At 36.9% G+C, this 14,123-nt stretch overlaps 1 protein-coding gene across 1 annotated transcript in view; it reads left to right on the top strand.

The window, feature by feature from the left end:
• The window catches only part of Magt1 (magnesium transporter 1), a 38,765-nt gene extending 27,412 nt beyond the window's left edge, over window positions 1-11,353 (top strand). Inside the window, exons 8-10 of the mRNA XM_046462158.2 lie at window positions 2,076-2,150; window positions 5,351-5,441; window positions 7,795-11,353. Coding sequence (XP_046318114.1) covers window positions 2,076-2,150; window positions 5,351-5,441; window positions 7,795-7,810 — 182 coding nt within the window. The 3' untranslated portion in view covers window positions 7,811-11,353. The remainder of the gene's footprint in view (window positions 1-2,075; window positions 2,151-5,350; window positions 5,442-7,794) is intronic.
• The last annotated feature ends 2,770 nt before the right edge of the window (window positions 11,354-14,123 follow it).

Here is a 14,123-nt window from a genome sequence, read left to right as displayed (position 1 = left end):
GAGGATCGAACCCAGTGCTTCGTGCATGCTAAGCGAGCGCTCTAACACTGAGCCACAACCCCAGCTTCAAACAGTTTATGATTTTACAGAACAGTATTCTCTAGTAAGAAAGCAGTGGTTAATCAAAGACTGGGGTATTTTGACAGTTTTGACAGTTTTCAACTGCACCACATCCGAGGGAGAAATATTCCCCGTGAACTTTGCAGCTGCTTTACGTGTGGGTTCTTCTATCCTCTTGAATGGCAGAGCAGACTTTTTATTTTTTGAATCCACACTAATATTCACTTTCTGACATCTAAAAACAGATGTGAGGGTCTACATTTTGTTCAACTTTGTAATGATAGCAATTAATAATGCCTGCCATATAGTAGGCAGTGTTAGTAAAAATTGAAAGAATAAATATTATGATGGGGCTGGGGTTGTGGCTCAGAGGTAGAGCATTCGCCTACCATGCGTAAGGCACTGGGTTTGATTCTCAGCACCAAATAAAAAATAAAATAAAGATATTGTGTCCACCTATAACTAAAAAATAAATGTTAAAAAAGAATAAATAAATGAAACTAAACAGTGAATATGGACGTGCATAACAACTCTTTACTGCTGAGAATAGCACACACAGACTTCGGGAGTACACACCAAAAATGAAAAGCTGATTCACAGCAACAGCATATATTTGGGCTAGGGATGCTCAGTGGTAAAGCACTTGCCTAGAATGAGCAAGACCCTGACTGGGTTCAATCCCCAGTACTGAAAAAAAAAAAAAAAATCAGGCTAGGATACAAAGACAAACACTTCCAAGTTTCCAAAACCAAAAGTCTTAGCCATTAATCAGAGAGTGCCTGGTAACTAAAGCCTATAGAGATAATCAGTCATTGTTTCAACCTGCATATAAAGAACCTCAGTAAGAAAAAATAAAATGCTGGAGAAGACACTTGGCTGAGCAACTAAAACATGACGAATAGGCATTATTCCCTAGCAAGAGACTATTGAGGCTGTTGAAGAGAGAGTGCAAGATGGTAATGAAGAGATGAATAATCAGATTATAGAGCCAATTATAAATTCAAAGCCTCATCTGAACATTTATTTTTTTTCCTTTCAGCTTAATTATACTCACATGCAGTAGCATGCAATGTGCATGAGTGTATGCATAATTAATTTGGGGATTTTCTTTACTGCTATTGATATTCATTAAACCACAAGGTGAATTTCTCTTTTCTACTAGTCATGGGATGTGGGCTGGAGTGGTGGCTCAGTGGTAGCACACTTGCCTAGCATGCATGAGGTACTGGGCTCAATTCTCAGCACCACATACAAATAAATAAAACAAAGGTCCATTGACAACTAAAAAATATTTTAAAAAATAGTCATGGAATGTGTTACCTATTGCAAGGGTGGTTCCATTTTATATTTATGTTGCTTCTATTATTAAGCTGAATAAAAATAAGGTCATGTCACATGTGGGATTTTCATTTTTTATTAGGACTAAATTGGGTATCTTAGTAATAATTTGTACTTTAAAAGTTAATTGTTGAAATTTAGGAGAAATTATTTTCTAAATAAAAATGTGTTAGTATTCTCTCTGAATTGTGCATATTTCACATTTGTTCTTTTTTGGGAGGTGTAAATATTGAAAATGACTAGTATTTTAAAATGTATATGGATACCAAGTACAGTGGTGCATGCAAGGGCTGTGGATGAAGCTCAGTGACAAAGCACACCTGGGTTCAATTCCTACTACCAAAAAAATGTATATGGATTTGGGGCAATAGCCGAATGTCCAGGCACATTATTTCAAAGTATAATTTCAGAAAAACTCATATTTCATATGTTGTAGACAGGATGTTTGTTTTAAAATATCAATTTTCTTTTCCACAAATGTATTAATCTTCCAATTTTAATTTTGTATTATATTTTCATTTTGTGTGTCACACTGTACACAAATTTACTTATTTGATTATAATTAAGAGTTGAAGCTTTTATATTTGTTTATTTTTATTTTCTTCATGAGAAACTTAGAATAGTAACGTGGTATTTCTTTGTACCTATGAATTTTTCCTTTAACAGTTTTTTTTAAGATGGTGGGGTTACTTTAGGGATGGTGCTTTTATGTGAAGCTGCTACCTCTGACATGGATATTGGAAAGCGAAAGAGTAAGTCATCATATGTCACAATGTAACACTTCTGCATTTAATACAAAAAAGAAGTATCAATTAATCACTTGTCCCCTTAGTCCTTTACTGTTATAAAAATAACGTATGCTCAGTAAAGTCTATGTGGAAAAAACATTATGAAACACCTGGGGAAATTTTACCCATTATTCACCACTAAAAAAAACCTTATACTAATATTGTAATATATTTCCTTTGACTTATAAAACTATTTTTAAAACTCTGTGTGTGTGTGTGTGTAATATACATAGACTATGCTATGATAGAACTCACACATGCTGGGCAGGTGCTATACCACAGAGCTACATCTCCAGCCCCCAAGTTATATGTTTTACATGCAAAATTTGAAAAAAAATATGGACCAGATTGAGCTATGTGGCATCAAGGGCCCCAGTTCCCAATAAAACACCTTGGTAATAGATAATTTTGTTTTAGAATTTCACTATACTATTTAAAATTCATTGCTATTAATATTTTATCTGGTTAGATCTGATTGTTTTATCTCAATGTGGAAGGAACATAAATTACAAACAAATTATGCTGGGCACGGTGGCGCATGCTTATAATTCCAACAGTTCCAGAGGCTGAGACAGGAGGATCACGAGTTCAAAGCCAGCCTCAGCAAAAGCAAGGCACTAAGCAACTCAGTGAGACTCTGTCTCTAAATAAAATACAAAATAGGGCTGGGGATGTGGCGCCACTGAGTTCAATCCCTGGTACCCCCCTCAAAAAAAAAAAAAAATGAGGTAAAAGCTTACTTTTTTACAAATAATTCTCTGAAAGTTGTAGCATGGAAAAGTAGGTACTGTGACATATAGAATGATCTGGATCAACTAACCTCCTCTTTGCTTTGTCCTGAATATTCTTGCTTATTTCTTTTTCCATATGAACTTTTGAATCATCTTGTTTAATTAAAAGAGTATCTGGCCAGGTGCAATGGCACACACCTATAATCCCAGCCACTTGTGAGACTGAGGCAGGAGGATCTCAAGTTCAAAACCAGCCTCTGCAATTTAGCAAAGGCACTAAGCAACTCAGTGACACCCTGTCTCTAAATTAAATACAAAAGAGGGCTGGGGATGTGGCTCAGTGGTTAAGTGCCCTTGAATTAATCCCTGGTACTAAAAAAAAAAAAAGAATATCTGTTCAAATATTTATTGGGCAAGCATTAAACTTAAAAATAAACTTAAGTGCAGGGCATGGTGGCACATACCCATAATCACAAGTTCAAATCCAGGCTCAGCAATTTAGGACTGGGAATGCAGCTCAGTGGTAAAGCACCCTTGGGTTTAATCCCCAGTACCAAAAACAAAATTTAAAAAAGAAAAGCTCAACTATGACTGACAATGACTATGTGTTAAATTTTGAATCTTGTACCCACTTTTTAAAAAATATTTAACTATAGTTGGACACAATACTTTTTAAACTGGAATTAAACCATTAATAAATATTTTCCTATAAATTATCTTCAATTTGTACTCTATATTATAACCTAACTATTCTGATTTTATGAAATGTTTAAGATTTTTTTTCTTTTATTGTAATAAAAGTAATGATCATGGTACATGTTTAATCTTCATTTCATACTATTTATTTATTTTGGTACCAGGAGTTGAACTCAGAGGTACTTAACTACTGAGCCATATCCCCAGAACTTTTCTATATTTATTTTTTAGTTTTAGGTGGATACAGTATCTTTATTTTATTTTTATGTGGTGCTTAGGATCAAACCCAGTGCCTCACATGTGCTGGGCAAGCACTCTACCATTTGAGCCACAACCCCAGCTCCCCCAGAACTTTTGAATTTTTATTTCAAGCAAGGTCTCACAAAATTGCTTTGGGCCTAGCCAAGTTGCTGAGGCTGACTTTGAATTTGCGATCCTCCTGCCTCAGCCTCCTGAGTCACTGGGATTACAAGCACAAGAGCCACCATACTGGAGTAATAATTTACATTCTTACTAATGGCATTTAAGAATATTTCACGGCAGGGGCCAGGCATGGTGGTGCACACCTGTATTCCCAGTACCAAAGTAAATAAAGTTTCACTGCAATCTTATCAGCATTAGTTTATCTCATTAAAATACACACACATATATACACACACTTGCTAATCAGATAAGGAGGAAATGTTGTTTTGTACTTAGATTATTATGAAGTTGAATATTTTCTTAAATATTTATTCATTTGTGTTTTCCCTTTTGTAAATTATCTTTTTGTCCTTTGCCACTTGTCAGCCTCCCAAGTCACTGGGATTATATGTGTGTACCACTATACCTGGCTGGTTTGTGTGGACTTTTTATGCATTCGAATATTCACACATGGTCATTTCTTGCAGAAAGTTGCTAACAGTGTAATTTATAATGAAATACACATATACATCTTTTTTTTTGTAGTACCAGTGATTGAACCCAGGTTCTCATGCATGCTAGGCAAGCATTCTTCAAATGAGCCACTTGCCCAGCCCAGCAGTTTTCTTTTATGATTAAAAAGTTAATTGTCTGTAATACCAGTGACTCAGGAGGCTGAGGCAGGAGGATCAGGAGTTCAAAGCCAGCCTCAGCAATGGCGAGGCACTGAGCAATTCAGTGAGACCCTGTCTCTAAAGAAATTACAAAATAGGGCTGGGGATGTGGCTCAGTGATTGAGTGCCCCTGAGTTCACTCCCCAGTACCAAAAAAAAAAAAAAAAAAGCTAAAGAAATTTTTTTTTGAATTTTTTTTTAATATTTATTTTTTAGTTTTCGGCAGACACAACATCTTTGTTTGTATGTGGTGCTAAGGATCGAACCCAGGCCGCACGCACGCCAGGCGAGCGCGTTACTGCTTGAGCCATATCCCCAGCCCCTAAAGAAAATTTTAAAAGTTAATTGTCACCAGGCATGGTGGTGCATGCCTGTAGTCCAAGCTACTTGAGAGGCTAAGGCAGAAGGATTACACATTCCAGGCCAGCCTCACAATCCTGGCAATACCCTGTTAAAAAAAAAAAAAAAAACTAAAATGTCTGGGGATGTAGTTCAGTGGTAGAGTGCCCTGGGACCAGTCCCCAATACAAAAAAATGGGCATGAAAACTTAGAAAGTTCTTAGTAAATTATAGCCCATTTTACTTTGGAAGTGTGGCTAAGATTTATGACCTGGTTATTTATGATGTTTATCCTGACCATTTTACTCTTATTTTTTTGTAGTAATGTGTATGGCTGGTATTGGACTTGTTGTGTTATTCTTCAGTTGGATGTTGTCTATTTTCAGATCTAAATATCATGGATATCCATACAGGTATGATTCTTATCTGGATTTACATAGTAATTACCTATATTTAACAATAACTAGAGTTGATGTTGCTTTATTTTATTTGTGTGTGTGTGTGTGTGCGCGCGCACGCACGCACGCACGCCCGCCCATGTGTGGGTGTTGAAAATACATGGCTTCTAAAGGAAAGATAGTTCTAATTTAGATATGTTCATATAAAGGTTAATTTTAAGGGCTGGAGCTGTAGCTCAGTGGTAGAGCACTTGCCTATCATGTGTGAGACACATAAAAATAAACAAATAAAATAAAGGCATTCTGTCCATCTACAACTACCAAAAAAGTTAATTTTAAATAATTATGGTATAATGGACAATATTAGTATGTGGTTTTGTTTTTGTTTTTTGTTTTTGTTTTGTTTTTTGTACCTCAGGGGCACTGGATCACTGAGCCACATCCTTAGACCTATTTTGTGTTTTATTTAGAGACAGGGTTTCACTGAGTTGCTTAGTGCCTCACAGTTGCTGAACCTGGCTTTGTACTTGAAATCCTCCTGTCTCAGCCTCCCCAGCTGCAGGATTACAGGCTGTGCCACCGCGCCCAGCAGTATGTGATTTTTCAGGAACACTTTTTAAGATTACTCTGACATCATCTAATTTAATCTAAAAAAATCTATATAACATGAAATAATTAAACCTTTTAGACAATATGTATTTATATAGTTCTTTGTCTGCATATTGTGTTTGTTTTGTTTCTTTTTCAGAAAGAAATTCTTTTAATGATTTTAAAAACTGCTCCTCACTTCTTTTCAAGGCTAATTCAAATGGTTATTGATTAGAAGCTAGTCTGTTGAGCCAGGTGTGGTGGCACACACCTGTAATCCCAGTGGCTTGGGAAGCTGAGGCAGGAGGATCATGAGTTCAAAGCCAACCTCAGCAAATTCGAGGTACTAAGCAGCTCAGTGAGACCCCGTCTCTAAATATACAAAATGGGGCTGGGGATGTGGCTCAGTGGTCAATTGCCCCTGAGTTTAATCCCTGGTGCCAAAAAAAAAAAAAAAAAAGAAGTTTGTTTGTTGAGAGTATAAGAGTGTTTAGGAAGGTCTGTTCAAGCTGGACCCAGTTGCTCAAGCCTGTAGACCAAGCTACTTTGGGGGTTAAGGCAGGATAATCACTTGAGCCCCAGAATTTGGGGCCAACCTGGGCAACATAGCAAGACACTTTCTCTATAAAAATTAAAAAAAAGTCCTAATCAGTTTGAGATGTTGCTAGAGATCCCTAAGACTCAGGGAGAAAATTGTTCTGGTTGCATGTTCTTGATTTTACTACATTAATAGGCAAGAGAAATATTACCTACATAATGGGGCATGCTGTGAGTTATTTTTATAATCAGAGTGTCAGTTAATGTAATTTATATTTCTTAAAATCTAATATCTATTTTATGAAAGATTATGAACACTAAAAGTATATAAATTCATCCTTCGAGATGCAAATTTGCTCCTCTGTGTGGGCTGCGGTGGTGTTGGGGATCAAATCATAGCTTCATACATGCTAGGCAAGCGCTCTATGGACTGAGCTATACCGCCATCTACTCTTCATATATATTTGTTTTTTTAAACTCCAAATTTTAAACCTAATTTTGAAAAAATCCTAGTTGACTTATATTGTAGCATTATTAGCTTTTGATCATTGTACAATATCAATTAATCTTGTATTTTTCTTTTTTGTGCGATTTTTTTTTTCTTTTACACTACTGGGGATTGAGCCCAGGGGTTCTCTACCACTGAGCTATATCTTCAGCTCTTTATTTTTTTCTTTTTCATTTTGAGACGATGTCTCACTGATTTGCTCAGGTTGGCCCCAAACTTGCAGTCTCCTGCGTCAACCTTCCAAGTAACTGAATTTACAGGCATGTACCTTTGTGCACAGCTTTTTTGTGAACTTATTTAATTTTTAAACCAGAAAACTCCTAAAACCTCAATTCTTATAATCTTCTAAATTTATGCTTATTCGTGTGTGTGTGTGTGTGTGTGTGTGTGTGTGTTTAAATGACTTCTCCTTTGGAGAAAACTAATTCAGATGCAAGGGTGATTTTGCTGAGACTTCTAACAATTGGCAAGTATTTGATTACTGGGGTTACTTCAACTATTAATTATTGTTTCTTTTGAGGATCTTCTGAATAGAAGAAGTTGAGGTTATGTCTATTTTCTTTTGTCATAAGACTACCTGATCTCTCATTTTTTCTCACTTTTTGTAATTGGTACTCAGATACAATTCCCAAAATGTTCTTTGATCTGCTAAAATCAACATATTGTATATTTGTTAGAAGTAAAGTTTTTTTTTTCTTTCAGAGACTAATGGAGTGGTATATGTTTTTGTTTCAGCTTTCTGATGAGTTGAGAAGGATTCCAGAGATATGTAAACACTGCAGTAATGGAAATTGAAAAATAAGAAATGTGTGTGTGTTTGAAAAGAAGAATGCAACTTGTGTATTCTGTATTACCTCTTGTTTTCAAGTGATTTAAATAGTTAATCATTTAACCAAAGAAGATGTGTAGTGCCTTAACAATCAATTTCTTGTCAAAATCATGAAGTATTTGGAAATTATTCTCCTCTTAACCTTTTCTTCCAAGTGAATTTTGTGGAATTTTTAATTTTGTAGAATTAATTACATTATAAAATTTTAAAACTACTACTTCATTTAATTAGAAGAAAGCTCAAAACTACTTTAGTTGCTTTTGGTTACTTTTGGTCATCTGGTTTTATATTCTCTTATTCAAAGATGGGGAATGAAAGTTGGGACCAGGTATTCCCACAGAGGCCTGTTAAAGATAATCTGCATCAGGAAGCCATTCTTAGCTTTTCCATATTTGCATGGATGTGTATATTTTACAAACACTTATTTCTGGGTCAAGAAATCGTGTGTATGGGGCTGGGATGGTGGGTCAGTGGTAGAGTGCTTACCTGGCATGTGTGAGGCACTGGGTTCAATTCTCAGCACTGCATATAAGTAAATAAAATGAAGGTCCATTGACAACTGAAAAAAAATGTGTATATATATAAAAGAAATTATATGTGCTACATGGTGTAGTGAAAATGCAACACGATTCTTCAGCATACAGGTCTAGCTTTTAGAAAGACCAGTCTTCCTTGCATCTTTCCTACTGAAATACAATGCTATCTATGCTTCTTGACAGCTGTAGACATTAAAAAGTATCTCTAAATACAGGATTGTGATTTCTATATGAGTATGGTGTTGACTACCTTGTATTTGGAAGGATTTAAGATTCATTTTATCTCCTTAGTTTTATGTAAGCTGGTCCATCTCTAATAACAATATAGTTTAGTGATAAAAATCTGTGTAATTTATAACATGGTCTAAAATGTTTTTGTAGGTTAGAAATTGTCCATTTTTTTCATTTTTACCTAATAGAAAAATAGGCTCAGTTGTATTTAGAGAAAGGGCTCCCTTAGAATGGGAAAAGAAAATTATGAAATATTGAATTATTGCCTGTATGTAGAAATTGTTTTGTGAGAGCTGTTCTGTTTTTGTTATTATTTTAGCCTTTATTCTTCTCCTTTAAGTAAACAAACAAAGCTAGCATGGTAGCATGTGCCTGTCCCAGTCTGAGGCTGAGGTGGGAAGATTATTTGAGTCCAAACATTCAAGGTCAGCCTGGACAAGATAGTGAGTCCCCATCTCAAAAGAAATGTAAAACAACAACAACAGAGTACAGCTTCCTAGTTTGAAGGGTTTTGTTTGAATTTTGTCTTTTTTTTTTCTACAGTAGAAATAATCATATGTGCTAACCAAATTTCTGTAAGTTATGTTTTTGTAACTATCATTATATATCTAACTATAACTCCCCATACTTATGAAGAATAACCTAAAATGCCACTATTATGAAAGTTTGAGAATTGTAATTTTAACGAAATCGTGGCAGTATTACATTAAGAAGATACTGTGAGCCAGGAACGGTGGCACACGCCTGTAATCCCAGCAGCTCAGGAGGCTGAGACAGGAGTATTGCCAAGTTCAAAGCCAGCCTCAGCAATATTGAGGCGCTAAGCAACTCAGTGAGACCCTGTCTCTAAATAAAATACAAAATAGGGTTGGGGATGTGGCTTGGTGGTTGAGTGCCCCTGAGTTCAATCCCTAATTTAAAAAAAAAGAAGAAGAAGAAGAAGATAGAGTGGTTGCCTCCTGCTATTTACTCTCTAACATGGTCTAAAAGTCTTATATAACAGGCTGAGCACAGTGACTCATGCCTCTAGTCTCAGCATCTGGAGAAGCTGATACAGGATGTTTGCAAGTTTGAAGCTAGCCTGGACAACCTAGTGAGACCCTATCTCAAAAAAAAAGGGGGGGGCTGCGGATGTAGCTCAGTGGTAAAGCACCCCTGGGTTCAATCCCTGTTACCCCCACCCACCTCTCGCCACACACACAAAGACTTAGAGTCTTATGAAAGGAGATGGCTATAATTGCCTCTGAAGAAAGGTTTTGTGTGAGTTTTTGTTTTTATTTTGTTAGTAGATTTGATGGGTGCGGGAGGATACTGATGTTCCCCCCCATCATACTCTTTAATGGAACCACTTTTTAGTTAATTACTCCCCTGTAAATTGGTGGTTCTGGATTCCTTATCTGCTATTCTTGTACTTGTCTCAGGCCAAATAAATTTATGCTGTGATTCTTATGAGACTTGTATGAAGTTGCCCTAATTTTCAGATTGACCAGGGGAATACTACTGCCATATAATCTGTATTGCTCCAGATAATTTGCCATGGTCATTGAAATAATGACAGTTTTTTGTATTTCTTTTGTCTCCCTTTAAGAGCACATTCTCCTCTAAGGAGAAAGCATTCTGTCTAAAAAATGTGGAAAGCAGATTTGCTACACTTAAAGTAGTGTTCCTTTTGTGGAAATTTTGAAATTAGCTTTCATCTGAAGTGCCTTAAGTAGACTCTTAATTTTTCTAGTAATGGTTTAAATATAATTTGTTATTCATTTTAAAGATAGTATTAAAATGACACATGGGCAACCCTCTTGGGACCCCTCCCTTGTAGGAGCTCCATTCTGTGTGTTTCAAAGATAAATTCTGTTACTTTACTCATAAAAAAATTAAAATGACACATTATAGTGGCAAAAGTAACCAAATGTCTGGCTGTTTACTTTTTTACCATATCAATAAACTCTTACAATCTAAATTTTGAGTTTTTGATTACTGGCTAAAGAGGGATCAATTTAAACACTAAAGGAAGCCAGTCATGGTGGCACAAACTGACCCTGGGGCTGAGGCAAGAAGATTGCAAGTTGGAGGCCAGCCTCAGCAATTTAATGAGACCCTGTCTCAAAAAGATAAAACAGGACTGGGAATATAGTTCAATGGTAGAATGTCCTAGGGTTCAATCATCTGTCCCCAAATAAACTAAAACTCTAAAGAATAATTGTAAAATTAGAATATTCCATTTTGAAATTACAATTAACTTAAAATTTTATTCTCCTTAGTGATAGTGCATTTGATAGCACAATTTCCTTAAATATTTCTCAACTGAGATACATTCTAGGAATGCATACATGGGCCTTTATAATGTGACCCATTAGATTAATAAAACATCTAAGATGAGTAGACAAATGGTTGTTTTCAATACATGATTTACTTTTTGTCCCTGTCCATGAACACCACTCCTTGACTAGATAATTCTCTTTTGATAGCAAAAAAATAGATTTGAAAGTGTTTCCCTTGCAGATTATCAAGTTATATGAGACTGGACAAGAATATATTTGTAAATGTGGAGTAGAAACACCAAAAGAAATAAACAGATCTGACTTTTAGTCTTTGTTCTATCTCTGTCTAGTTCTATGACCATAGGCAAGTCACTTGAACTTCTCTGGATGTATTTCTTTATCCTAAGAAATGTGTTGGAATAAATCATTTCTGTGTACTTTCCTGCTCTATTGTTCTATTTTGTAAACTATTTAAAAATGTGTTTAAATTTGAAAGATACAATGTGATACCCAATTTGGTGTTGAATTAAATCAGTTGGAATATAGGATGCTCTGTAGTGAGATTTCTGAAAAAGCTGTGAAATGCTAATGGAGATCATTATAACTACAAATCAGTTAAAAATATGCATTGAAATTTTCTTTTAAGAATACACTTTGGCCAGGCGCTGTGACACATGCTTTAATCCCAGCACATGCTTTAATCCCACCGGCTCCAGAGGCTGAGGCAGGAGGATTGCGAGTTCAAAGCCAGCCTCAGCAATTTAATGACACACTTAGCAACTCAGTGAGACCCTGTCTCTAAATAAAATATAAAAAAGGGCTGGGAATGTGGCTCAGTAGTTGAGCACCCCTGGGTTCAATCCTCAGTATCAAAAAAAAAAAAGAAAAGAATACACTTAGAATCAATATATTTAATATTAGGTCTTGGTTTAAATGGGTTTTGCCCAGTTTTCATTTGTTTTAGTTAGATGGACAGAATATTTTGTTTCATTTTTATGTGGTGCTAAGGATTGAACCCAGTGCCTCCCACACGCAAAGCAAGTGCTCTGCCACTGAGCTACTGCTCCGGCCCAGTCCCTTTATTTTCACTGCTGAAGAAAACTTGCTTTAGAAAAAGAATCTTACTAAGGGTTATTTAAAGGAAATGACTAAAGGTTTCCTATTTTGCTATAAATTCCCTATAGTTTGCATTTCACTTCAAGTGCAGATTATTCCCTGGAAGTTTGAAAACCTTAGTCCACTTTGATTGCTTCCTGACATCTAGATTGCCTGAAGAAGAGTCATAATGTAAGATGCAAGCTGGGTGTGGCAACAGAAGCCTGTAATTCCTCCCAGAAACTCTGGAGGCTGAGACAGGAGGATCTCAATTTGGGTTTTTTTGGTACCATAGATTGAACCCTGGGATGCTTCCACTAAGATGTTACCACTAAGCAACATCTCCAGCCCTTTTTTATTTTGAAACAGTCTTCCTAAATTGCTGAGGCTAGCTTTGAACTCATGATCCTCCAGCCTCAGCCTCCCAATCTACTGGAATTACAGGCATGCTCCGCCACACCTGAGGGAGGATCTCAAATTTGAGGTCATCCTGGGCAATTTTAGGGAGATCCTGTGTCAAAATAAAAAAACAAAAATGGTTGAATATGTCACTCAGTGGTAGAGTGCATGAGGTTTTCTCCCCAGCACATTAAAAAAAAATGGCTGGGGATACCATCACTGTGCAAAGTGGCACAGGCCTGTGATCCCAGGGACTCTGGAGGCTGAAGTAGGAAAATCACAAGTTCAAGACTAGCCTCAACAATTTGACCCTGTCTCAAATAAATTAAAAGGGACTGAAGTTGTAGCTCAGTGGTGGAGCACTCCTGGGTTTTATCCCCAGTACTACAAAAAAAAAGAGAGGGACATTTCCCTAGAGAGCCAGGCATTTCTGAAAGAGTCAAGAACAATAGGGCGTGGAGGCAGGTTCCTGTAATCCCAGGGACTCCAGAGGCTGAGGTAGAATTTCCAAGACCAGCAGCAGCAATTTAGCAAGGTCCTAAGCAATTTAGTGAGACCCTGTCTCAAAATTTAAAAAAAAAAAAATTAAAAGGGCTGGGGATGTGGCTTAGTGGTAAAGCACTTCTGGGCTCAATCCCCAGTATCCCCAGCCAAAAATATGGCCTTCAGATTACTCTTCAGAATTTCGTGTTTGTACATCCCTTAAAGTCAATGTTCTCAAATATTCCTGCATATAATTAGAGAATTAAAAATATGAATGCCAGGCCAGGTGCAGTGGTGCACATCTCTAATCCCAGTGGCTTGGGAGGCAGAGGAAGGAGGATCCAGAGTTCAAAGCCAGCCTCAGCAATTTAGCAAGGCACTAAGCAACTCAGTGAGACCCTGTCTCTGACAAAATACAAAATAGGGTTTGGGATGTGGCTCAGTGGTGGAGGGCCCCTGAGTTCAATCCCCAGTACCCCAAAAAAGAATACAAAAGGTATAATGGCACACTGCTGTCATCCCGGTGACTAGGTAGGCTGAGGCAGGAGGGTCACAAATTCAAGGCCAGCCTCAGCAATTTAGCAAGAACTTGCCTCAAAATTAAAAAGGACTAGGGATTTAGCTCAATGGTAAAGCACTTCTGGGTTTGATTCTCAGTAACCTCCCCACACACAAAAAATAGAAAGGCTAGCCTGGTATGGTGGCGCATGCTTATAAACCCAGTGTTTCAGGAGACTGAAGCAGGAGGACAGCAAGTTTGAGGCTCAGCAACTTAGCGAGACCCTGTCTCAAAATTTAAAAAAAAAAAAAAAGGAAGGACTGGGGTCGGCGCCATGACACACCCCTGTAAGCCCAGCAACATGGAAGGCTGAAATAGGAGTATCTCAAAAGTTCAAGGCAAAGTTCAACAATTTAGCAAGGCCCTCAGCAACTTAGTGAGACCCTGTCTCAAAATAAAAAGGGCTGAGGATGTATTTTAGTGGTAGCACCCCTCAGTACCAAAATAAATATTTAAATTACATAAAATAAATAAAAAGGGCTGGGGGTGTAGCTCAGTGGTTAAGTACATCTGAGCTCAATCACTAGTACCAAAAAAAAAAAAAAAAAGGCGGGGGGGGGGGGCGATAAATAAATGAGTGCCCATCACTAACCATAAGGGAAATACAAATCAAAACCCTAAGGGCTGGGATATAGCTAATTTGGTAGAGTGCTTGCCTTGCATGCATAAGG

This window comes from Marmota monax, unplaced genomic scaffold (assembly GCF_021218885.2).
Source record: "Marmota monax isolate L192 unplaced genomic scaffold, Marmota_monax_Labrador192_F-V1.1 WCK01_AAM20220418_F8-fsc00192, whole genome shotgun sequence".
In the NCBI taxonomy this organism is placed as follows: Eukaryota; Metazoa; Chordata; class Mammalia; order Rodentia; family Sciuridae; genus Marmota; species Marmota monax.
The sequence above is the reverse complement of the archived record's forward strand: the minus strand, read 5'-3'. Positions and strand labels throughout refer to the sequence as shown.